We start from the raw sequence: 26,531 nt of genomic DNA on the forward strand, positions 1-26,531 counted from the left end.
CTGGGGGTGAGCTCAAAAGTAGAATACGCTTGGGTTCAATCCTCAGTACCAAAAAAAAAAAAAAAAAAAAAAAAAAAAGAAAGAAAAAAGAAAAGAAAAGAAAAGGATTGGGGTGCGGATTTGGAGTCGGGCAAAACCTAGAGAGATGACGTGAAGACACATGCGGAAAAGATGGCCACATGGGAGCTGAGGAGAAAGGCCGTGAGCCGAACCTTGGCTCTCAGACAGAGCCCACCCTGCCAACAGCTGGATTCATACTTCTAACCTCCAGATCTGTGAGGCCGTACATTTACGTTGTCTAAGGCACCCACGTTATGGTTTTTTTTTCTTATGGCAGACTTAGCAAAGTAATACAGAGCCTGGAGCTGGGTCTGGCAGCGCATGACTCTAATCCCAGTACTTGGGAGGTGAGACAGGAGGACTGCAAGTTCGAGGCCAGCCTCAGCAGCTTCGTGTGCGGCCCTCAGCCCTGGGCCTGTTTTCTGAAGGGAAACATGGAGTGCTTTCTGGATGGATGCCATGTGCGCTCCCGGCTTCGAGACTCGAGGACGACGAGCCTTTTCTCCAGGCAGCGGTGCTTGAGCAGCTCCAGACAGTCTAGTGTGAAAGAAACAAACGCATGATCTTCCTCCTGGGTAATTGCTGATGATAATTGGGAGAACATCTTAATTTGTTAAGTGAGAGCTCACGTGTGGGCCCCGATGACGGCTTGGGCGGCCCTGGCACGGGGGCGGAGCCTGGTCTCGCCTTCGTGGTGACCTAAGGAGCCTCAGGGAGCGCCCTCAATTGCCCCCTTCGCTCTCGTGTCACTCAAGAGCATCAGAACACTTGCTCATCCCCCGACGGACATACATGAGGCATTCCCTGTGCACGAGTCCCGGCAGCTGATGCCATACAGGGGCTCTGTCTGATAGAAATACGGTGTGAGCCACAAACCCGGGCCACATGGGCCATTGAAAATATTCTAGTAGCCAGGGGAGGTGGCACACACTCGTAATCGCAGTCCTTGAGAGGTTGAGAGAGGAGGATCGCAGGTTCGAAGCCAGCCTCAGCAACTCAGTGAGACCTTGTTTCAAAAAAATAAATAAATAGCCGGGCATGGTGGTGCACGCTTGTAATCTCCGCGCTTGGGAGGCTGAGACAGGAGGATCGCACAGGTTCGAAGCCAGCCTCAGCTACTTAGTGAGGCTCTCAGCAACTTAGTGAGACCCCGTTTCTAAATGAAATAAAAAAAAATGGGTCTGGGAGTATAGCTCGGAGGTAAGAAAGCTTCTGGGTTCCACCCCCAGTACCACCAAAAAAAAAAAATAAATAAAAATAAAATAAAAAATAAAGTAGGGTTGGGGGTATAGCTTAGAGGTAGAATGCCCCTGGGTTTAATACCCAATACCAAACACACAAAGGTTAAAATATTCTTGTAGGCATTTTAAAACAAATAAATGAAACAGGTGAAATTAATTTGTGGTAATATATCTTATTGAACACAGTCTATCAAGAACACTTCCAGTTCATCATGCAATCCACATAAAAGTTGTTTATGGGCTATTTTACCTTCTTTGCTACTTATTAGGTTTTCGGTGTCTGGTGAGTGTTTCACCCTGAGAGCACATCACCAGGCAGGACAGCCACATCTCACCTGCCCCACGCTGCGGAGTGGGCGGTGTCTGGATTACATAGTGCGAGCCTTGAGGGCTCCACTGTACTGATGATGATGATTAGGCAGATAACAATGGCTTACCTTTAGTTTTGTACCGTGTGCCATGAATGTACTTCTTATACACGCTGTCTTTATTGGACCTGAGGATTGAACCCAGGGTCATTCTACCTTTAACCCTTTCATGCCCCTAGCCCTTTTTATTTTGAAACAGGGATTTGAAAAGTTGCAGAGGCTGGCCTCAAAACTGTAATCCTCCTGTCTCAGCCTCCCGACTACTAAGAATGTATGCATGTGCCACCATGCCTAGTCACATTGTCTTTACTTTAACACTTAAATTTAATCTATTCATGCAATTTAAAACAAAAACATACAAGAAAGTAAACAGCTGCTACAGTTTAGATCTGGAACGTCCCCATGTTGAGGGCTCGGTCCCCAGCGGGTGCCGTTGGGAGGTGGAGCCTGGTGGGAGGTGTTTTAATTATTGGGGATGTGCCCTTGAAGGGAACGGGGGGGGGCAGGGCCTCCCCTCTCTTTCATGCCCTGACCATGAGATGTGCCACTTCCCTCTATCACAGGCTTCCATAGCGCTCGGCTGCCTCAGCACAGGCCCAGAGGGACAAGGCCCATCAGTGGCCTAGACCTCCAAAACTTTGAGCCAAAACAAACCTTACCCCCCCCCCCTCTCTCTCTCTCTCTCTTTTGGTGGTACTGGGGGTGGGACCCAGAGGCTTTTTACCTCCGGGCTATCCTCCAAGACCTATTTTATATTTTATTTGGAAACAGGGTCTCACTAAGTTGCTGAGAGCCTCACTAAGTAGCTGAGGCTGGCTTCGAACCTGCGCGATCCTCCTGTCTCAGCCTCCCAAGCGTGGGGATTACAAGCGTGCGCCACCACGCCCGGCCAAACCTTCTCTTTTTATAAGTTGATTACCACAGGTATTTTGTCAGAGTAACAGAAAGCTGACTAACACAATAGCAAAAACGCTTGACCTTAGGCACTATCTCCCCAGTCCCCATTTCTTACAAACAAAACAAACAAAAAGCAAAATCAAGAGTCCACTTTTATTAGTTTATTTTATGGCCTTCCATTTTCTTTAAGCAAGTATGAATATATGTTTTTATTTTTCCTTCTCCCTTTTAAACCACAGGTAGCAAACTATATACATGTTCTGCACCCTATGTGTTTGGTAAGCAATTTATACTGGAGATCTTTTCATATCAGTGCGTAACTTCTTGGTTCTTTCTCACAACGGCATCACATGGAGGTGCTATAATTTAATTAGTCACATATAATGAACATTTGAGGGCATGTCCGGGGCTTGTAATTAAAAACAATATATTGCATGCTGGTCACAGTAGCATATACCTCTAATCTTAGTATTTGGGAGACTGAGATAGGAGGATTGCAGGTTTGAGGCCAGCCTCAGCAACTTAGCAAGACTGTTTTAAAATAAAAAAAAATAAAGGGCTGGGAATGTAGTTTGGAGGTAGGATCCTCCAGTTTCAATCCCAAGCACCAAATAAAAAAAAGCAGTATGGTGCAATGAATATCTTGTACATATGCAATTTAACATGCATGCAAGGACTGTTGTAGGATAAATTCCTAGAACTGGAATTTCTGGGCCAGAAGGTAAAAGCAGGTAAGATTTGAGAAGCTATTGCCAAATTGTCCTCTGTGGGGTATACCAATTCATGCTTTTCTTACCAATGTGTAAGACGTATATATTGTCTTGTTTTTGGTGTGTGGCACTATGGGTTGAACCCAGTAGTATTTCACCTCTAAGTTACGCTCCCAGTCCTATTTTTTACTCTTTATTTTGAAACAGGGTCTCGCTGAGTTGTAAGGGCCTCACTAAGTAGCTGAGGCTGGTCGCGAACTGCGATCTTCCCGTCTCAGCCTCCCGAATGCTGGGATTATAAGCATGCGCCACCACGCCCGGCTTTTATTTTTTTGTTTTGAAACAGAGTCTCACTAAATTGCTGAGGGATTCACCAAATTGCCGAGGCTGGCTGTGAATCTGCGATCCTCTTACCTCAACCTCCCAAGTGCTGGGATTATGGTTCTGTGCCACCACACCCAGCTTTGTCTTCTTTAATGCTAAAGAAACTGTGAGGTAAATCACTATACCCATTTTTTTTTAGGTAAAGAAACCGAGGACTCAGGAAAATTTGTGGGTGTGTGTACACCATAAGTTTACCCAAAAAATTAAAAGTACAATTCAAAGGACTTTTTTTTATCTGAATCATTTCAAGGTGAACTACCAATATAACCCATGCCCACGCAGGTTGCCTCTGAACAGCTTGAGATGAATTTTCAGTGATTATGAAACAGTAAGAACAAAAATAAACAGCACAGTGAGTTTTTCATCAGGTTAAATTTATTCGCAATGAAGCGTTGTACTTTATGGGCTCTCGACTTCTGGAGTGCTCATATGTCCTTTCTTTTATGGAATTATGGATTTGTTAGATATGATTAACTTTCATGCCTTTTATTATGAAAACTACTAACATTACAAAAGGAAAATAATGCAGTAGCCCATGTACCTGCCACCCAGCTTCAACACATATCAGCAAACGACCAAGCTTGTTTCATCCAGCCCTCTCCCCTCCCAAGCCCTGTTGGAGTCGTTTATTTATTTGTATTATTTATCTGTTTTTGCGACAGGGTCTTGCTCTGATGCCCAGACTGATCTCAAATTCCTGGGTTCAAGCCATCCTCCTGCCTTAGCTTTCCAAGTGCTGGGACTATAGGTCCATACCAGCAACCCAGTTTATGAATTAGTTTAAAACAAATATAGATATTATATAAGTTTTAAAATCTATAAATACCTTAGTGTGTTTCTATGTAAGAACTTATTGGAAAAAAACCATAATTACTATTGGTATTGTTGGTTTAAGTGTGGATTTATATACATATTTTTCATGGTACTGGGGTTTGAGCCCAAGGGCGCTCTACCGCTGAGCTACACCCCCGGCCCTTTTTATTTTATTTTCAGATAGGTCTTGCTGAGTTGACTAGGGCAGACTTGAACTTGTGGTTATCCTGCCTCAGCCTCCCAAGTAACTAAGGATACAGATATGCACTATGGTGCTTGGCTATGGCTTTTTGCTTTAAAGCCATTATAAAATATTGGTCCCCTCAAATTTTGGGGGAGGGAAGGCGTGGATGTCACTGGTCCATGAAAACCCAAGTCTGAGAATCGCTGCTGACCAGCGGCTAGGGTTCCATCTCACTGTGCTACCTAAACCCTCAAAATGGGTCTGACACAGGCTTTCTGAGACCTGACACTGAGAAATTTTGGGGCCTTTTAAAGATAAAACAAAATTAGGAATTTAAAATAATGTTTCAGCTGGGTGTAGTGACACGTTGCCTATAATCCCAGCACTTAGGAGGCTGAGACAGGAGAATCAGGTTCGAGACCATCCTCAGAAACATAGTGAGACTCAGCAGCCTAGTGAGACCCTGTTTTCTAAACAAAACTTAAGAAAAGGGCTGGGAGTGTAGCTCGGAGAGAAAATGTCCCCGGGGTTCAATTCCCAGTAGCACACGACAGAAGAAGAAGTTTGAAAGTAAATAGATTGTCAGTATGAGAACTCATTATGAATTACCAAAGTTCAAAACTGACAAGTACAAGAAACATCACAGAATCGAGGAAAATATTATTTTTATTTTATTTTATTTTTTATTAAGGAGCTGCCGGAACCACCTCAGTCACATTTTTTCTCCTGCATTCTTTTTTTTTTTTTTTTTTTTTTGGTGGTACTGGGGTTCCTGGAAGCCCTTCTACCTCCGGGTTACACTCCCAGACCTATTTTATTTTTTGGAAACAGGGTCTCCTAAGCCCATGCGGCTGGCTTCGAACCTGCGCGATCCTCCTGTCTCCGCCTCCCAAGCGCGGGGATTACAAGCGTGCGCCACCACGCCCGGCTCTGCTGCATTCTTGTCTGCATCCTGTTTGGTTGCCTCTCTGTATGACACAGCTCTCATGACATCATGTTTGACAGAGAATGGAAAGATAGTTTAGCTCCGCTTTCCCTCCTGGCTGATGGCTTGATGCTTGTTCTGTCATCGGTGGTGGGTGACTTTGCACACAGCCAGCCTTGCCGTGTGTGCTACGTCACGAGATCCCATCAACAGAGCCCGTCACGTGTCATGGTACTCTGCAGTTTCCTGTGTTCCTGATGGGAGAGAACTTCCATTCTGATTGGATGTCAACCAGAAGTTATACTTCTGCTTCTGAGTTTACACATCAGGTGTTGGGAGAAGTTTTTGAAAGACAACTTCGGGTTGCTCGTATTTAGTGACTTGTTGGGTTCCAGACACGGGCTCTGTAAGACAAGTTCCTACTCCCGTTGGACGTCTGGCCCTGCATTGCCGGGTCACATGCTGAGAGGTGATGGCAGGCATCGGCAATGGCTAGTCATGGACGTGACTAGGACCCACATAAATATATCTCACCACACTCACACAAGATGCATCTCCAGGGTAATTGCCTTTTATCCAGGTCCCCTAAATGTGTGCAGCCTCTCTAAAGACACAGCATGGATGGAGACATGATGGAGAAATCAACACTGAAAGAGACAGCAATCTTAATGAATTGTGGTGAAAATATCTTAGTTTTTCAGATATTAGCAGAACCTATGCCTTTCTATGCATGTTTGTGAGTACTTCATTAGCTTTATGGTAAATTTGGCTCTGCCTTTCTATTTATGTAGTTCCAGGCACGTAAACTTGGTCTGTTCCTCAAGTAAGCTTTGATTCTCTGCCCCAGGACCTTGATCTTTCTTTCTTTCTTTCTTTTTATTTTTGGTGGTACTGAGGCTCCTGGAAGCCCTTCTACCTCCGGGATATACTCCCATGGGCTACACTCCCAGACCTATTTTTTTTTTACTTTTTAAGTGGAGACAGGGTCTCTTAAGCCAGCAAGGCTGGCTCCAAACCAGCGCGATCCTCCTGTCTCCGCCTCCCAAGTGCGGGGATTACAAGCGTGCGCCACCACGCCCGGCGATGCTTGCTGTTTCTTCTGCCTGGAACACTTTCTTCAGATATCCACATATGGTTCATTCTCTGTTTCCTTCAGCTTTCTGTTCAAATAACATCTTCTCGTCATGCTATGTGAAACAGCTACGCGAAACCCCACAACTCCATTTTCTGCACCTGCACTTTATTTTTCTCAGTAACACTACCTCTGGCATAGTACATATTTTCTCATTTGCCTATTGTATATCTCCCTTCTATTAAAATGTAAGATGATGACAGCTGGGACTTTGCTGTATCCATTACTATGTCCCCAGCACCTACAACAGTGCTGCCTATAGCAATTGCCCACAAAATATTTGTTGAATGAATAAAATATAATTGAAAACACTGAAGAATTTTAAGCAGGTGAGATGTGAGGCTTTCCTGGGTCTGCCAAAATAAATGAATCCTTCATTTATCTTTCCTCTGTAATAGCATTCTATAGTTTCCCCTGAATTATAATTACCTGTCAGTCCAGTTTCATCAACATATTCTCTACCAAATGTATTGCATGAATGAATGTCAATGGAATGGAATTTACTATTTATTTGCAGATGAATTCTTGAAATGCCTGTTTGGTTTTCTCAATGAACAAGATTATAACCTATTTCTTGGTGGTACTGGGGGGTGGAACCCAGAGGCTTTCTACCTCCGGGCTATACTCCCAGACCTATTTTTTTATATATATTTTATTTGGAAACAGGGTCTCACTAAGTTGCTGAGAGCCTCACTAAGTAGCTGAGGCTGGCTTCGAACCCGTGCGATCCTCCTGTCTCAGCCTCCCAAGCACGGGGATTACAAGCGTGCGCCACCACGCCCGGCTGATTATAACCTATTTCTGAGTAGGGAAACTTCCCTGCACCTTTATGTCCCTCAATGCCTCTTAGCAATCAGTGCATTGCACCTCCTCGATAAGACTCGATCTCTGTGTCTTTTGGTCTCTCTGTGTTACAGTCTCCGTGACTTACAATTGCCCAGTTCTCTATTATAACGAATTCCCAAGTAAAATCTGTGTATTCATTAGGATACTCTCAATTTCTACTAATCAAAAACTGATTAAAAGCGACTTAACCAAGTAGGAGGTTATTAGATGGGCGAAGAGCTGGCGGCAGGGTGGCTTACAGATGATTTAATTCTTACTGTGCCTCACCCACCTCTTCCATGTTGCGTCTCACAGCTCTCCCACTCCAGCCCCTCTCCTCAGGCACACAGAGGGCTGCAGGGGTTCCCAGTATCATGTTCTCACACAGCGACATCCAGACACGGGAGGGCAGACTGTTCCTTCTCAGACTTCTGCATTGAAAGAAGGAAAACCATTCCCCGAAGCCTTACACTGTATTTCCCTTTACTTCTTGTTGGCTGGAATTGTCACATATGCTGTTGCCTAAACTACTTTGATTTTTGTGGTTGTGACCAAAAACGCTGCCAAGCATGACTTAGAGGAGGAAAGGTGTATATTGGCTCACAGATCCAGAGGTTTGGTTCATGGCCAGCCGGCTTCCTGATGGTAGGACACTGCCGAGGAAAGTTGTTCAGCTCATGACAGCTGAGAAACACACACACACACACACACACACACACACACACACACACACACATACACACACACGAGAGGTCAGGGATGAATATAGAATATAGTCCCCCAAGGCCGTGTCCAGTGGCCCTGCCTGCAGCCATGCCTCACCTGCTGACAGTCACCACCCAGTAGACCATTCAAATCAATCAAGTCAATCAAAATGATTAATTCACCCATGAGGTCAGAGTCCTCATAATCCAATCATTTCATCTCTGAGCACTGTTCCACTGGGAGCTGTGCATCCAACACATGAGCCTTTGGGGGAATAATCCAGATCCAAACCCTAACAAGTGGGTCATTCTGGTCAGCCTGTGGTAACTGAGACTCATCCTCGGGGCAGAGGAGGGCCCTTGTTCTCAGCGCAGAGCCACACAGAGGCTGGCTTTCAGGGCTGGGAGGAAGTGGGTTTGGATTGGCAATAACAGTGTCTGCTGCATCTTTTACTGCCTGCTCTCTGCTATGGTTTGGCTGCTGAGTGTGTCTCAAAAGTCCATCCATGAACTCTTAGTTCCCAGGATGGTAGTATTGGGAGGCGCTATGGACTTTTAAGAGGTGGAGCCTAGTGGGAGGTCTCTAGGTCATTGGGGTAGTGCCCCCAAAGGGGACTATGCGACCCAGTCTCTTCCTCTCTGCTGTGGTTCAAGATGCGACTGTTACCTCAGTTGTTCCCACCATGATGTTCCACCATCCACCGTCCTTTTCTGAGGCCAAACCAACAGGGTCTGCTTGATCTTAAACTTTGAACTTCCCAAAAGAGGAGCTAAATAAATAATAAATATCTCTTTGCTTCATAAGAAGCCTGTGCTAGCTGGGTGTGGTAGTACAGGCTTGTAATCCTAGCATTTGGGAGACTGAGACAGAAGGATTCTGGTTTGAGGACAGTCTCAGCTACTACTTACTGAGGCCCTTTGCAACGTAGTGAGACCCTGTTTCAAAATAAAGAATTAAAAAAAAATAGAGCTGGGGATATAGCTTGGAGGTAGGATGCCCCTGGGTTTTATCCCTAGTAACTAGCACACACACACACACACACACACACACACACACACACACACACACGCAGCCTGAGTTAGGTTTTTGTTAAAGTGATAGAAAGCTGACTAATACATCCCCTACCTGAAAGATTGGAGGTCCACAAATATTTATTCCCATCCCCAAGCTAGAGCTGTGCTATTTTTTGAATCTATCAGCAAACAAATAAACAAACAAACAAACTGAATAAAACCAAGTATAAAACTTTTTTAGTTTATAAAGAAAAAATTCAATTGATTAGAATTAAAATTGAATATTGAAGAAGCTGCTGATTTTCTGTGTCTGAGTTCCTTCATCTCTGAGATAAGGATAGTAATAATACCTAGCTTATAGGGTTGAACAGAGAATAAGTAAAGGATTATGTAGTCAGTGATCAGTGTTTGTGGATTCTGCACTTGTTAATTTGCCTATTTACAGTCCTCACGTCAGTACCTATGGACATTGGTGGCCATTTGCCGAACAGTGTAAAGCCTGATTGCTCTACGTGCAGCTCCGGGTGAAGCTGAGCACGTGACGCTCTTTTCGTTTTGGCTCTCATACCATCAACACGTGTTCTTTTCACAGTCTAATTAGTGCCTTTCTCCCTGCACTTTTGTGCTTTCACTTGACGATGCTGCTGTTTAACCTGGCCCTTAAGCCTTGTGCTGGAGTGCTCTCTGTGGCTCTGTGCACAGGGCGTCTGTGCCGTCCCTTATGGAGGAGCTGGTGTATTAGACACACTTCGTTCACCATCTGCACTGTCTTCCGACTGGAGCACATGTAAAGCAAGGTTCCATCTCGATTAGTTGACAAGAGTGTTGTGACTAGGGGGCTGCAGGAAGCCAACCCTGCGCTTCCTCGGGGAGCATGGTTCAGTATTTGCTAGCTCAGTGCTCATGATGACTTTATGGAACATGAGACCTCACTATAGTTGTAGAGTTTTGGGCTACGCAGGTGGTGCATGCCTGTCATCCAGTACTTGGGAGGCTAAGACAGGAGGACTACGGATTGATCTCAGGAAAGTGGCCTCAGGAACTTAGCGTGGTCCTCAGCAACTTAGTGAAACCTGTTTCACAACAAATAACAATAGTAAAAAGAAGCCGGGCGTGGTGGCACACGCTTGTAATCCCCGCGCTTGGGAGGCAGAGACAGGAGGATGGAGCAGGTTCGAGGCCAGCCGTCTGCGCTGGCTTAGGAGACCCTGTTTCCAAATAAAAATGTAAAAATAGGCCTGGGAGTGTAGCCCGGAGGTAGAAGGGCTTCCAGGAACCCCAGTACCACCAAAACAAACAAACAAACAAACAAAAAAAAAAAACAGAAAAAGAAGACTGGTGGTATAGTTCAGAGATAGAATGCTCCTCGCTTCAGTGTCACCCTTCTCTCCCCAAAAAGAAGAGTTTGGGGTAGCTTTTATCACATAGTAAGAACTGCAAGATCGTTGGTTACCATGTTGCCCAACAAGCCAACAATATTCTCTAAACTAGAAGAATTTTAGAGATTTAGCATATTCTGCAAAGTAAATATAAACTGAGTCTTTGTTTCATTCCATTTCATTTTAAGTTCTTATCAAAGTAAACAAATAGACACAAAAATAATCATCCACACATCTGGTTTCCCAGCCAGAGATCCTCAAGCCAGAGGATTTGACCTTGCTCAAAGCCCTCAGGGTCCTGGCTGCACAGCCCTAAGGGAAGAGGGAAAACAGGTGCTTGAGACCCCAACCGGACACCTCCTGTGCAGGTGCTCAGGTCTGGCCCCTCGGGTCCGCCCAGCCCCAGCATGGCGGATGCTGGCAGGGTGAGCTGGGCTGTCTGTCTCCAGACTCTGTGGGAGCGGTCTCTAGTCCCTCATTAGCATCTCTCCCACCTCCTTCCTTTTTCCTGACACACGGGGCAGGAGATTAGAACAGAATCTCGGCTTGAACTGCACCTTTACTGGAGATGAAAGGGGTAGAAGAAATTCTTAGCTGGGCTTTGGGGAAAAGGAGCAGATGATTCCATTACCTATTCTCTTAGCTTTTAATATCACTATGACACAACAGTTTCAAATCTATGTATAGACTGGCCCATTCAAAGCCATTTAGAATGTAGGCTAACAATGCCAAAATAATTTCAATGTAAGTCTTTGATCTCCTCATTATAATGCCATTACCATACCATTATTAGCTAAGATTACAATGACAAATCAATTTTAATTGAAGTCTTTGGAGATGCCATTTATAATGCTATTATCATGCGAATTTGCAATGGGAAAGTTACTTGAGCAAGCTTGTTGAAACAGAGCTATAATGCCGCTCTAATGGAAAATTTCGATGGTAAAATTATTCCAAGTCCTTAGGGACTGGTGATTATCATATAAAACTACCAACCATGAAAATGTTGCCCCCCAATAATAAATCATGCGATAGAGACTATCTATTGATCAAAAAATATTTTCTCATAGGATGGGTTCACAAAAATCATAGCCTCCCAAAGCAGATAAATGATCCTCACGTTTTGAACAAGACTAGAAGTGAGTAGATCTGACGTGAGGAGGCATTAGTGGCAGAGCCCGGACTGCAGCCCAGTTTCTGATTCTTCCTCTTCTAGTCTTTGACTCTTAGAAAAGACTTCAACACATATCTACTCTAAAGCCTTCAGTTGTTGATGTGGTACTGGGGATTGAATCTGAGGGCATATGCCTCTAGCTTCTTTTATTTTTTATTTTGAAACAAGGTCTCGCTAAGTTGCCCAGGCTGGCCTTGAATCTGTGATCCTCCTGTCTCAGCCTTCCAAGAAGCGGGATTACAGGCATGCACCACTGTGACTAGCTCCTCTAGTTCTTTTCAAAAAATAGAATTCTGGGAAAACAGATCGATGGCGAGGCTAGCCTTAGGATAGAACCAAAGGAAGATTGCCAGATCATGAAGATATTGCCAGAGACTCATTTGGACTACCAGGCCCCAGAAGAATTTTTCAAAACCTGGTGATTCCATGACTTTCAGTGTTAGAAATTTGGGACTTATCTGGGCTTCCTAGTTCTTGTGAGAAAATGTTTCTTTCCTGGAAGGGAAATGTAAGCTCTGCTGGCTTTGAGTACATAAAGAGAAAGAGAAAAAGTGATCAGATCACTTTGCCCCAAGGAGTTGCTTGATTCAGGCATGGGAGGACTTGACAAACACAAGAATCATTTGACTCGTGGTTTGGCTGAAGAGCACGTTTGATTTGATCAACCTAGAAGTCACCGCCTCAAACTAGCTCATTCTAGTGTCTTTGGTCTCCAGGGCCAGTCTTCTATGGCTCCCTGCTTTATCTTTCTAAGGCTTCATGAAGAGGAGGCTGTCCAAAACCTGACAGCTTCCTCTCACTTCAAAAAGCCTGCTGTTTCCTGGTCATACTGGTCCTCTTCTCTCACGTCCCCCTTTGCTCTGTGCCGCCCTGAAGTGGAAGTGGAAGAACCTTGACCCAGGTATGTTCTTCGCCATACATCTACTTCTTCCTTGGACTGTTCTACTGTAAGCCAGATGTCCTGAGCCATTTGCTCTGAGCTTCTCCGTTCCTCAACAATAGCGAGCAGCTGTGTTTTTGGAAAGCATGCTGTGTGCCTAACATGGTATCAATGCCCTCATTTAGAAGATTCTGAAAAACATATAACCTGGAGTTTAGTGCTGTATCTTTTTTTTTTTTTTTTTGTACTGGGGACAGAACCCAGGGGTATTCTACCTCTGCCTTACACCTCTCACGGCTATTTTTAAAATTTTTAAACAGGCTCTCCCTAAGTTGCCGAGGCTGGCTTTAAACTTGCAATCCTCCTGTCTCAGCCTCCCAAGCACTAAGATCACAGGTGTGCACCATCACGTCCAGTTTAGTGCAGTTTTTTATCCAGGCTTGTGTGAAGCTGGACCACAGACCTTGGTTTGTGGAGTCCTGGAGACTGAACTCTTACCAGCATCGTGTCACCGAGGCCGCTTAGCTTAGCAGAGCCGCTGAGCGCACCGTGCTGGAGCCAAGCGTCCCTGACCACATCTCGCCTTCCCCACGTACTGGCTGTGCTACACTGGACAAACAGCCTAGCCTTCCTGTACGTCAGTCTCCTCCTCTGCAGACACGAGCCTGGTGATAATACCTCAGTGCATTATCGTAGTTATTTTGTGCAAAACACTTGGAATAATACCTGGTGCAGAGATACAGCCTGTATGGGTGACACTTTATTTTTTCTGCTTGCTTTTCTTAGCCACATGATCGGTTTCATCAGATCTTGAGAATTTTGGGACAGGAAGGGAGAGGAGAAGCTATCCTGAGCTAAGTGTGGATATGTACTCTTAACTTGGGTGCAAAAGTTTAGAGGGAAAGCTGGAGCTTAGGGGAGTTGTTAGCAGCTTCTGACAAGCGAATGCTGGGTTTGACGGGGCAGGGTTTAAGAGGATGAAATCAGTGACCCTCCTAAAGTGGAATGAAAGTGAGTTTCATAAGGTCAAGGCCAAAACACTAGTGTGTGTTACACAGCTATGGGGAGAGCGGTGTAAATGATTACCCTTGCAGGGACTGTAGACAGTTAAGCTTTAGAAAATCTCAATAAAATTCCTTAGACCCATGTCCAGCAGGCCCCCACTAAACAATGGCTCAGGAATGTCAGAATCCTAAGTTCTCATCCTGGCTTGCTACTGATCTGTCCTGTGACCGGGGTCCCTTAATCCCCCATGCCTCTATTTCCCTGCCTGCCAAATGCCAGCCGTCTCCCTGGGTGATCTTGAAGGATAACCAATAAAAGGATTAGGGGCAAGAACCATCATCTGAATTGTTAATAAAAGTGGTATTTTTGTACTCCATTATCTGCATCTAAACCCTCATAGTCTTGCTTTGGCCCCCTCCACCCTCCGTCTTCCTATGCTTGGGCTTTCCTTCCCATCCCCCACGGAGGAGCAAAAATAGTGCAGTGTCTTGTGGTGAAATTACAATCTGGATGAAGGAGAATCGGCCATGCTGTGCCGTTTCAAACAGTTGCTGCCCAGAGAAGAAATTCACCTAAGGGATGTCCCCAGCCCAGCAAACAAAGAAGCCATGGAGAAAAAAGGCCAGGGCAGCTCTGGGTCTCACAGTGCCACGTGGGTGTGGCTGCCTGTGTCAGGCTGGCCAGGGCCTGGGCAAAGGTGACGGGGAAATTCTGAATGCTGAGAGAAATAATAAAATTGCCAGTGTGTTGGAAATTAAAGTCAACTCTAGGAGCATAAATAATGAACACAACACTGATTGAAATAAATGATGTACTCCACCTTAGAAATGTTATTTGAATAACTGATATTTGATACTTGGTTGGGCTACGTTTTCAAAGGCATTCGATTATACATTTTAATGTTTCCCCCCAAACAGTCTTTCAAACCAGAATAAATTGCTGTATGTAGCAGGCATGTCTTGATCTTTAGCTGCCATGACAACAGGCTACAGAGAAACGCATTTTCATAACAATCGCTAGCAGTGTTTAGTATCATTGTTACTTTGTGTCAGGGAACAGCTGGCTTTGGGAAGAAAACAGCATTGTTTTCCTTAACTTCAAAGCTTTTGTTGTAATAATTGAAAAATAGGTAGAGAAATTGTTGTTTTGGAGGAAAATAGGTAGTAAGGGGGTAATCTCTAGAGGTAGGGAGGGGGGAGAGAAAGGAGAAAGAGAGTGAGGAAGAGATAGAGCTAAAGAGCTTTATGGTTTATATAAATGTCTCCCAAAGATTCCTGTGTTAAAGATCTGATCTCAGGCTAGGGGTATAGCTCAGTGGTAGAGTGCTTGTCTAGCATGCGTAGACTCTGGGTTCAATCCCTGTATTAAAAAAAAAAAAAGAAAAGACTTAGTCTCCAGCCTATGCTATTGGGAGGTGGTAGCACTTTAAGATGGGCTGAATGAATGCAAGGACATTAGGTCACTGGGAGTATGTCCTTGAAAGGGGTGTGGGACCCCAGTGTCCTCCTCTCCTCTCTTTGCTCCCTGCTCTGTGATGTAGTTCTACCATGACAGTTTGGCTTGTCACATCCTACACCAACAGGGCCAACCAGTCATGGACTGAAACCTCCCAAACTGTGAGCCAGAATAAACCTTTTGGCTTTCACGATGTGAGAGCAGAGTCTGTTCATGCTCTTTCTCTGCTTTCTACACCATACCCTGAGCTCTGCTGATGTGGCCTGGCCCAGTGTGTACTGAAACCTCTAGAACTGTGAGCAATGAATCGTCCTTCCTCTAAGTGGTAGTCATCAAGTGTTTTGGGTCACAGCAGTGAGAATGCTGACTGAAACACTGTTGGAACTAATTTTGCTGCCATATGAAACTAATACAAAGATCAGCTTAATAAAGCTAGAGGTCAAATCACAAGGGAAAGTTACTGGCCAGTTCTAGTTCAACTAGAACTGAAGGGATTTTGAAGTTTGCTTTTATATTATTTATTAAGAGTGTATAAACAAACAAACAAACAAACAAATAAATAAACTTGGTACTCGGGATTGAGCCCAGGGACATTCTCCCTCTGGGCTATACCCCCCAGCCATTTTTATTTTGAAACAGGGTCTTGCTAAGTTTTGAGGGTCTCCTTAAGTTGTGACCTTACTATCCTCCTGTCTCAGTCTTCTAAGGACTAGGATTATAGGCATGTGCCACTATATCTGGTGCTCAAATATATTTTATCTTATTTTTTCATTTGGTCAAAGAAGTCAATGAAATGGGTTACTGAGACACATCTTTCTACTGATTTTCCTCTGCTTGGGCCGGTTACTTCCTGAGTCCTCCTTTCTCTGCTTTTCATGCTTCTTTGGGCTCTATGTTCAGGCCTCTTCTGCTTCAAATTTTCCTTGGTGATCTCGGCACTTTCAGGATGTTGGCCATCATCTCATGGCAAAGCAGACCTTTATCGATAGCTCCTCTCTTGCCAACTGTGTCTAAGTCTCCATTTTAATGTTAGGCAGCTTTCTTTCTCTCCTTTTTTTCCTTTTTGTGGTAATGGGGATTGAACCCAGAGGCATTCTACCTCTAAGCTATACCCCAGCCCTATTTTTTATTCTTTATTTTGAAACAAAGTCTCACAGTTGTGGAGGGCCTCACTAAGTAGCTGAGGCTGGACAAACTTGCGATCCTCCGGTCTCAGCCTCCCAGGTACTGGGATTACAAGTGCATGCCATCACGCCTGGCTTATGTTGGGCAGCTTTCTATTACTGTAACAACATACCCGAGATAGTGAACTTAAAAAGAGGAAAAATTTATTTTGGCTCACAGATACAAATGTTTTTTTTTTTTTCTTCTCATTTTGTGTATCTCCTCCTGACATTCGAAATGGCCAGAGAAATGAAAACATAGGATTAAGGAAGAAACATCTTTACTACAGGAGATTTTTCAAAAATCAAAATGATAAGAGGGAGGGAAAAGTTCTATCGACTGATCTTCTAGTACTGAGATTTTCATTTGTATTTCCTCCACAAAAGAGAGGGCCTAAGAATGTATGACATTCAATTCTAAGTGACAAACAGAATTAGGACTCAAACAGACACATGCCTACTCATTCACCTGAAATGCTTTTACACAGAGCATTGGTACATTTTTGGAACATTCTACGTCATTGAAGGAGAATTCTTGACAAGCAAAACGATACAGTTGGTCTTGAATTGCAATGTCATATATCACCAATACTGTTTTTTTCTTTTTTCTTTTTGCAGTTCTGGGGATTGAACCCAAGGACATTCTACCTCTGAGTTACACCCCCGGGCCTATTTTTAAAATAGTCTCACTAAGTTGTAGAGGGCCTCACTGAGTAGCTGAGGCTGGCCATGAACTTGTGATCCTCCTGTCTCAGCCTTTCAAGTACTGGGATTTTGAGTGTACGCCACCATGCCCAGCAAAAACAATCAACTTCGTACTTTGGTAATGAAATCTATCATGATTTTGAAATTATTCTGTATTTTTTTTTGTGGTACTAGGTTGATAAGAGAGTGTCATTACTTGCTGAGGCTGTCTTTGAATGTGCGATCCTCCAGTCTCAGCCTCCCAAGTATTGGGACACAGGTGTGCACTACCACACCAGGGTAGTCTGTTTTTATATGCCTTGAAATAAAGGTTTAACTTATTTCATTTCTTTTTTTTTATTTGGTGGTACTGGGGTTCCTGGAGGCCCTTCTACCTCTGGGCTACACTCCCAGACCAATTTTATATTTTTTACTTGGAAACAGGGTCTCTTAAACCAGCGAGGCTGGCTTCAAACCAGCATGATCCTCCTGTCTCTGCCTCCCAAGCACGGGGATTACAAGCGTGCGCCACCACGCCCAGCTCATTTCTTTTTTTTTATTTGAACAAATTTTTATTTTAGCAGTTCTCAAATATTTCTTTTTCTTAGAGGGGAAGTAGGGTCTTCCAACATCAGTCTGGCCAAATGGGAAGAAATCTTCAGCTGAAGCTTGGCCTCATTAATTTGAAAATAAAATATTTACCCAGAACTGTATCTGTTGATTTGACTGTAGACACCTTAAATCTTCTCCTTTATCCGATCCTTCATCCGATCATCCGATCCTCTAGTCTCCTCCATGTCGGCTCCTGGAGATGTCACTGGCTAAGGGACTTACATAGAACTTCATACATCATTTGATCCTTTTCCATCTCCACTCTTCTGTCTTGTCATTTCCTGTCTCAGGGCACAGAGAGAAGCTTCTCGAACCAAATCAGAGAGGTCTGCACCAGTAAAACAATCACAGCGAAGATCACTGACAACTGCTTCCAAATTTACATCTGCATCCAGGGGAGGTTTGGTGCCATTCTTTGTGATAGTTTTTAAGATGGCAAGGCAGTCTGCTGGTGGTGGCAAACCTACAAAAAAGAGTTTTGTCCAAACGGCCTGGCCACAGAATGGCAGGGTCAATGATAACTGGGCTGTGAGTGGCTGCCATCATGAAAACCTGTTGGCATGTTTCTAGACCATTCATCTCTGTAAGTAGCTGATTCACTACCCGGATGCTTGCACCAGTCTCTCGGTCTGATCTTTGAGAACATAAAGCATCCACTTCATCAAAGAATATCACACAAGGTGCTGAGTTCTTGGCTCGCTGGAGAACCTGTCGTACGGCACGTTCACTCTCACCAACATAATATTTAGTAACTCAGGGCCCTTGGCAGATATAAAATTTAGTCCAGACTCATTGGCCACAGCCTTTGCAAGCAGTCTTCCCACAGCCAGGAGGACCAGCAAGGAGGACTCCAGCTGGAGTCACCAATCCAAGAGCTTCAACCTGGTCTGGGTTACATACAGGAGCCAGTGTTGCCACAGTGAGTTCTTCTCTAATGAGAAGTTCTTCTCTATTGAGATATTGATGCCTTTCAAGGGCACCAATGTTTGCCCATGTCACATTAGGGACAAAGTCCTCTCTTTTGGCGGAGGTTTGGACTGAGGCTAGAGCCATAATAAAATCGTTAAATTCAATACGAAGCCCTTGCATTTCCTCCTCAGAGAGGGGATCTTGGTCTCTCAGCAACTGCAGCAGCCTTTGTAATTCATCCTGTGTTTCAGAAGTGGTCTCGGTTCCCAGCCTTTTCTCTGGGACACCTTCAGATGTCAAACCTTCGCTCTCAGGATCTTTTTTCTGCTGCTCCTGGAGGTTCATCAAGACCCTATTGACTGCAAACACAGCTGCCTCTCGACAGAGTGCCATCAGATCAGCACCAACAAAGCCTGGCGTTAGGTATGCTAACTGACAAAAACTAAAAATTTCAGGAAGTCTCAATTTTTGACACAAAGTCTGAAGTATCCTTTCCCTTGATGCTTCGCCTGGGATACCCCGGCATATTTCTCGGTCGAACCTTCCTGCGCGTCTCAAAGCCGGGTCTAATGAGTCTGGACGGTTAGTAGCGCCGATGACTAGGACCCGAGCTGTAGTTGCCACATTATTCAGCTCATCCGTGCAGGTCAGGAGTTGGGCTACAAGTCTTCGTTCCATATCTTTTGAAGCAACTTCTCTTTTGGGAGTGATAGCATCAATTTCATCAGTGAAAACAATACACGGTGCATTTGACACAGCTTGCTCAAATAAATCTCTGAGCTTCGCCCGGCATGGTGGTGCACGCTTGTATTCCCCATGCTTGGGAGGCGGAGACAGGAGGTTTCTGCTCAGTCTCCTCAGAAACTCCCGACACAATCTCTGGAGCAGCCACTTTCAGAAATGAGGTCAAGTTCCCCAGCAATTGCATGTTCAAGTAATGTCTTCCCACAGCCTGGTGGTGGATGAAGGAGAACCCCACAAGGGGGCACAATGCCCAGGTGGTGATACTCCTCAGGGTGGCGCATGTGAATCAGCATCTTGCAGACTTCTTTTAATGTAGCGTCATTGCCTCCAACATCTTCAAACTTCGCATTGGAGATTTGCAAGTCTAGTCCCCTGACCTTAGCTTTCTTTGGCAGGACAGCTTCTATTTCTCCATCTACTTCCTGAAGGTCTTTCTTCCTTTTGTTTCCTTTGTTCCTTGACCTACCTTTCCTGTTTTTATCACTCTCCGGAAGAGAAGAATCTTTTGAATCCTGTATCTCAGATACTGGCTTCTCACGATTACTCGTCCCATGTGATAGGTCCAAGAAAAAACTGTCTCTCTTTCCATCTGGGGTTTTGTCAATAAACCAACCTCTCTCTCAATCTCCGGCAGGGGTCCTCAAAGGAATGGAACCTGTTTCAGAAGCCAGTCGTGGTGTTGAAGCAGCAGTTTCTCTTTGTTGCACCTCCAAAGTATTGGAAACAGAATCAGGATTTCCTTTCCGATATAAAGAGAGCAGGGAACTGTTCATGTGAGCTGCTGACTGTGGATGTGAGTCATCTTCCATATGTGAATTGTCATCAGAATAGCTTTCGGTATACTCATCATCCTCCTCACCTTGTATTGCTCTTTTTGCCCGATGTTCATCTTCTAATTCTGCTAGATTCTCATGTTCTTTCTCACTACTGATTATACTAAACACTTTTTTTAAACCTGAATCCTAAAAGCATTTCTTTTTCTTTGACCATTGTCAATACTGTACATTCTTTGCAAATCAGATGCTAAGAGTCCAGTGTCCACATATTTGCCACATCTATTACTGGTGAGGTACTGCACCACGCGCCGCTTGAGCCGCCAGCCCCTGGGCATGCCTATTTCTTGATAAGTACACTATTAAAATAAACGTGAGTCTTTAAAAAAGTGTACATGTATAGAAAATTTGATGAACTTTTACAATGTGAAAGTACCATGGAACCAGCACCAAATTAAGTATTTAAACAGAAGCATCCCCTAGACTCTGTGTAGACCCTCTGTCCCTTTAAAAGAATACAGTGTTTTGCCTCTGGCTGTGGTGATGGTGGTGTGCACCTGTGGTACTGGTCCTTGGGAGGCAGAGGCAGGAAGATCACTTGAGCCCAAGGGTTTGAGGCCAACCTGGGCAACATATCAAGATCCTGTCTCAAAACAACAACAGCAGCAGCAGCAGTAGCAGCAACAACCAAACAAAAACAAAAACAAAAACAAAAACAAAAACCCCATGCCCCAAATCAAACAAAAAAATAAAATAAAACACTGTTCTGAATTCTGTCAATTAGTTTTGCTTGTGTTCTGAACTTTATGGAATCCTAAAGTATAGGATTGCCATACAAATGCTCCTGGACTTAAGATGGGATTATAATTCTATAAACCCATCGTAGCTGGAAAATATTGTAAGATAAAAATGCATTTAACACATCTAAACTATTTCAATCATAGCTTTATCCAGCCTACCTTAAACATGCGCAAAACATGTTAGCTTACATTTGGGTGTCTTGAGAAAGTATGGTATTGCATAATGCTAGTCCAGGAAACGATTAAGAAATATTTTTTTTTGGTGCTGGGATTGAACACAGGGTCTCACATATGCAAAGCAAAAGCTCTACCACTGAGCGACATTCCCCAGCCCTCAAAATTCAAGATGGGAAGCACAGTTTCTAATGAATGTATATTGCTTTTGCATGATTGTCATGTTGAAAAATTGCAAGTGGAGCCCCTGTAACTGGGGAGCGTCGGTCCTTGTGTGGGTCTGCCTTTCTCATTTAGAATTACACTTGGACCTGTTGTCTAGGTAGCAGCGGCCTTGTTTTTTCTTGGTAGTAGAATGTTTTTATTAGATATGGAGGTGTATCAATCAGATTTTTTTTTTTTGAAGGAAGAACTTTTTCAAAGTTGCTGCTGGAAATGCCGTCTGTGGACAGTCTTCTGTTCTCAGCTTCTTCAGAGTCTGCCTGGGCCGCGCACGCCTCCCTGTCCTATGGCACAGCCTGCTCATGGTGCAACATGTAACGATCATGGTGGGTTTGCAGGCTTGGCCCACTCCGGGGTAATTCTGACATGGGTCATATGTGCTATATACACCTGGGCTTCTGTGAGCTTGATATTTTATTTTATTATTATTATTATTATTATTATTATTATTATTATTATTATTATTATTTTGGTGGTACTGCGTGTGAAACCCAGAGGCTATTTTTTTTTAACCTCTGGCTACACTCCCAGACCTATTTTATGCTTTATTTGGAAAAAGGTCTCACTGAGTTGCTGAGAGCCTCACTAAGTAGCCGAGGCTGGCTTTGAAATTGTGCGATCCTCCTGTCTCAGCCTCCCAAGCGCGGGGATTACAAACATGCGCCACCACGTCTGTCTGAGCTTGGCATTTAAAAAATATTTTTATATTTGTTAACTCTTTTTTAAAATCCATTTTTATATATCCAGCCTTTCAGGGAAGAAAGCCATTTGATTAATATTTTTCTGTTAAGATTTTAGGGACTTCATGTGCCAGTTTTCCCCAGGGAAATTGCATTTTTAAAAAGGAGGAGCCTTGATGTCTGAATCAAGGTAAGATATGTGGATGGCAAGTGTTTGGAAGGACAGGGACCCTTAAATTAAATTCTTTAAAAGAAAATATCCTTCACGCCCTCCCCTTTTTTCCAGTGAAGAGGAAAAATAAAGCTTTCCACTTACGGGGGACTGCCCACCACCATCCTTGAGAAGAGTTTGCCTACACCTTGCTTTTTCAAGTGGGGCAACTAAAAAAAATCTTTCAGCTATTTGTTCCAGTAGTTCAATATATATTCTCGGTTATATCAAATATTTGATATTTTAGGAAATCAGCCTTGTTAAATTAAAGTGGATAAGATGGCATTTTAAGGTCACCTTGGTATGATCAAACATGACGCTGACATTTACAATCCATTTCCATTGCTTCTCACATGTTTCCTTGTCAGTTAAATCCAGACTCTTCAAACTTAAAGGAGTTTCAAATCTAATAATGCAATTATAAATACTGTACCGGATTCACTAGCTGCCTGCTGATTTCCATGCCAGTTACAAAATCTTCATAGGCTCTTTTCCTGTCATTTAAAAAATTGATATGGTTTTATTATGTTACCTGCACCGGTATAAACAAGTATAAATATTAGCTGTCTATATACTCCTTAAGTGTATGGCTCTTGTTCTTACAAAAGTCCAAATAAAATTTGCATATTAAAAGAAAAAGAAAACTACAAGTTAAGACATGCCACTGGGGGCCCTCTGAAGCACACTGCCACGTGCGGGGTGCGTGCACGCTCTGCTTCTGCGTCTTCTATGTTCTCGCCCTACCCTCCTCAGACACCCCAAATCCCATCTCATCCTTCGAAGCAGCTCCCCTTCTGCCCCCCCAGGCTGTCTTGGGTGCAACCCGACATTTCCAAGAGTGGAAGGAAAAATGTTCTGTGTCTCTCCCGCAGCAGCTTGGGCCATTCTCAGCCCCCCCAGGCTCCCCTAGCCCTGCGCCTCGGCTGGGGGCCTCCGAGCCAGCGGGTCGGGCCCAGCACGGGTGGAGGGCTCCCACCGACCTTGCTCTCTCATCTTCGCATCTCCTTGCCCTCTGGAAGCTCTTTTATTTTCTATCACTTATAACTTCAGACTTGAGTTTCCTGTTCTTTCTACAAGATTTTTTTTTTGGGAGTATTGGGGATTGAACTCAGGGGCATTCTACATCTGAGTTACACCCCTCAGCATTTTTTTATTTTTTTTATTTTGAAACAGGGTTTCACTCAGTTGCTGAGGCTGGCCTTGAACCTGTGACCCTCCCGTCTGAGCCTCCCAAGTACTGGGATTTCAGGCATGTGTCACTGCGGCTGGCTGAGTCTCTGGTCTTTCTTCCCTATTAACTCGAGTGACCTGCATAATAAATGGAGAGAGAGTTGCCCCATAATTATGGTTGGACAAGGACTTTTACTTTTTATTACATAAAACATTTTTAAAGTAAATAAAAACATTTAAACTAATAAAAATTATGTTGTTAACAATATTAATTTAAGGGACTAGAAAACAGTTCTGTGGAGACCACATCGTCATGGTCTTCATGGTCCATGGACACTGCGGTGGTCTCATTTGCTTTTCCGGTCAGGATTCATTTACTCTTGGGGGCTGAGGGATGACTCAGATCTTACCCAAGGTTCCATTCCAAATGCTGTGGAACATTCACTACACACTGGCAAAGTCACCGCTTGCCCTTGTGTTGAAAACATCTTTTGGGAATGAAGTTTGCCTTTACTCTTCCTTTGATGGGTCATTATTAACCTAGTGACAGACATCATTGTAGGCACAGAAATCACATGGCGATAATTAGGTCAAATGTGGATATCCAGATACCAAGTGCTTAATCTTTACAAATTCCTATAAAACACAGTTTAACATATTATAGATATATTTCTGTGATGTATATCTGCCCTCTTCAGGAATCCATAGAAAAATATTAATCTGAGAATATAAATTAAAATATAATATTTTCTATAGAATATTCAGTGAGAAAAATACAGGAATGGTTACTGTGATTAAGAAAGTAAAAATCGGCTGGGCGTGGTGGTGCATGCTTGTAATCCCAGTATTCTGGAGGCAGAGATGGGAGGATCGCAGTTCGCAGACAGCCTCAGTGAGACCCTGTTTCAAACATACAAAGGACTTAAAAATAGGGCTGGGTAGAATGCCCCAGGGTTCCATCCCCAGAACCCCAAAAAAAAAAAAAAAAAAAAATCATCTGGGTGCAGTGACACACTACCGTAATTTCAATACTTGGGAGGCTGAGACAGGAGGATGACAGGCTTGAGACCAGCCTCAGCAACTTAATGAATGAGATCCTTAACAATTCAGTGAGACCCTGTTTCAAAGTAAAAATTAAAATAGGGCTGGGGTGTCTAGCTCAAAGTAGAATGCTCCTGGGTTCAATTCTGAGTGTCAGGAAGAAGGAAGAAAAGTTAATTAATGAATACTTTTTCTAACTGTGAATATATGTATGTATGTATATATATGTATATGAACAAAATTTATGAGATTGAACCCAGAGGCACTCTGCCACTGAGCTATGCCCTTTGTATTTTTTATTTTATTTGTATTTATTTTGTTATGATGCCAAGGTTGTCCTTGAACTTCCGCTCCTTCTGGCATAACCTCGCAGTAGCTGGGGTGATAGGTGTACGTCACTGCACCTCTCAGAAGTTCCTATCTTAACTGCTCTGTGTGTATGTTAGCCTTGCTGTCCACCTTCAGAGTCCATTTTCCTACTGAAATGCTGGTCCACTGGACGGCTCCTTTCCTTCTCTGCTTTCTCCCCGGCCTTGGAAAGTGCCGTTCTTTCTGTTTCTATGACTAACTACTCAAGGGTCTGGTATAAGCAGAATCACACAATATTGATTTTCTTGTGGCTGGTTTATTTCACTTAGCATAATGTCTTCAAGGTCATGTTGTAGCATGTACCAGGATTTTCCCCTTTTCAGCCTGAAGATTCCAGTGTATGCTGTGTACCACTTTGTATTATTGGTTCATCTGTGCATGAATCCTTGGGTTGCCTTTGCTTCTGGGTATATTAAATAGTGCTACTACAGTCGGGCGTGGTGGCGCACGCTTGTAATTCCTGCACTTGGGAGGCGGAGACAGGAGGATCGCACGGGTTCGAAGCCAGCTTCAGCTACTTAGTGAGGCTCTCAGCAACTTAGTGAGACCCTGTTTCCAAATAAAATATAAAAAAGGTCTGGGAGTATAGCCCAGAGGTAGAAAGCCTCTGGGTTCCACCCCCAGTACCACCAAAAAACAAACAAACAAACAAACAAAACAACCCCCAAATAGTGCTACTACGATGATGGGGATACAAATATCTATCCACATCCTTGTTAAGTCTCCTTGTAATTTTCATACATCACAGAGCCTAGCGCTGCCTTTTGTAGCTTCCAGCCTGAGATCCAAACTATGCTGTGGTTTCCAACTGAGCTATGAGCCAGAAGAAAGAGACATCAGCCCTTTAAGCAACCTGCCCAGGCCAGAGCACTGGGAGTAACAGCCACTCTACCTTTACTGGCCCGAGGAAGGGACTCAGAATTTGACTGCTTTTTTTTCTGACAAGGTTCATTGTGCTATGGAAAGGGAGGAGCATGGACAAGTAAAAACGCTGCAAAATTTCCTGTCATTTGAATTATTTTTTTGATCTGACATTTGACCTTTGGTTTTCAGGGCTTCTAGAAAGTTATTAGGAAGTCAATCTGTAGTTTACTTGGTGTTTCTACAGGGGAATGAGGGTGTGGAAACTCCTTGTCTACTATCTTGATGACGCTCCTACTCTCTGATTTTAGCAAGCATTTTGATTTGGCTTTGCACAGAGTTTCAGCCCGTTTATCAGAAAAGTATCTTTCTGGGAAGAAATCCAGGGGAAAATTGTTGATGGATGCACTTACCTTTGAAAAGCACCTAGAGTTTCCCTTTCTCAGATCAATCATTTTAATAAAGCCTCAGTAGTTCACCCAGAAGGATCTGGGGTGTGATGACTACTGGGTTTTTAGGAGCCGCGGTGAACATTGATCTTCATGGGCCTTTAGTCTGTTCGCGATTCCCCGGCAATGGACGTGAAGAATTTGCGCCAGGCATGGATATGAGTGTTCTGGGTAAAATGCGTCAGTGTGGAACAGGGAGGTGAAATAGGGAACAGTTTATGGGTCCCAAGATTTTGCCCTCATCAGCCTTCCATTTGGCCAAAAATAAATCACATTTTTAAAACCTGTATTTTCTTTTGAGAAAATTGTAGGGACTTTTATTTCAAAACAAGAGATCATAACAAGACATGAACAAAGGAGTTGTTTTGATAATTTTAGACTCCAGGATCTCTCTATGAAAAGGGCAGCTCCTTATGTAGATGAGTTATAATTCACAACAAGGAAACGAATGTATTTGAGACAATGTTTAAGGTAATGAATGAACCTATATGCAGGAGGAGAGATGAAAGAGCAGTTTTC

At 43.7% G+C, this 26,531-nt stretch overlaps 1 protein-coding gene across 1 annotated transcript in view; it reads right to left on the reverse strand.

Annotated features, from left to right (window-relative positions):
• Positions 1-463: 463 nt before the first annotated feature.
• Positions 464-26,531, reverse strand: part of LOC308268395 (nuclear valosin-containing protein-like) — a gene marked incomplete at both ends in the record, with an annotated part of 50,113 nt that continues 24,045 nt past the window's right edge. The window contains 14 exon segments of the mRNA XM_080703535.1: positions 464-597; positions 690-759; positions 7,832-7,970; positions 9,890-10,033; positions 12,611-12,819; positions 17,846-18,079; positions 18,081-18,352; positions 18,355-18,422; positions 18,424-19,298; positions 19,354-19,420; positions 19,422-19,774; positions 20,048-20,212; positions 20,215-20,394; positions 22,420-22,528. Of these exon segments, the coding sequence (XP_080559661.1) occupies positions 464-597; positions 690-759; positions 7,832-7,970; positions 9,890-10,033; positions 12,611-12,819; positions 17,846-18,079; positions 18,081-18,352; positions 18,355-18,422; positions 18,424-19,298; positions 19,354-19,420; positions 19,422-19,774; positions 20,048-20,212; positions 20,215-20,394; positions 22,420-22,528 (3,019 nt within the window).

Source organism: Muscardinus avellanarius (assembly GCF_963383645.1).
Source record: "Muscardinus avellanarius genome assembly, chromosome: 10".
NCBI lineage: Eukaryota > Metazoa > Chordata > Mammalia > Rodentia > Gliridae > Muscardinus > Muscardinus avellanarius.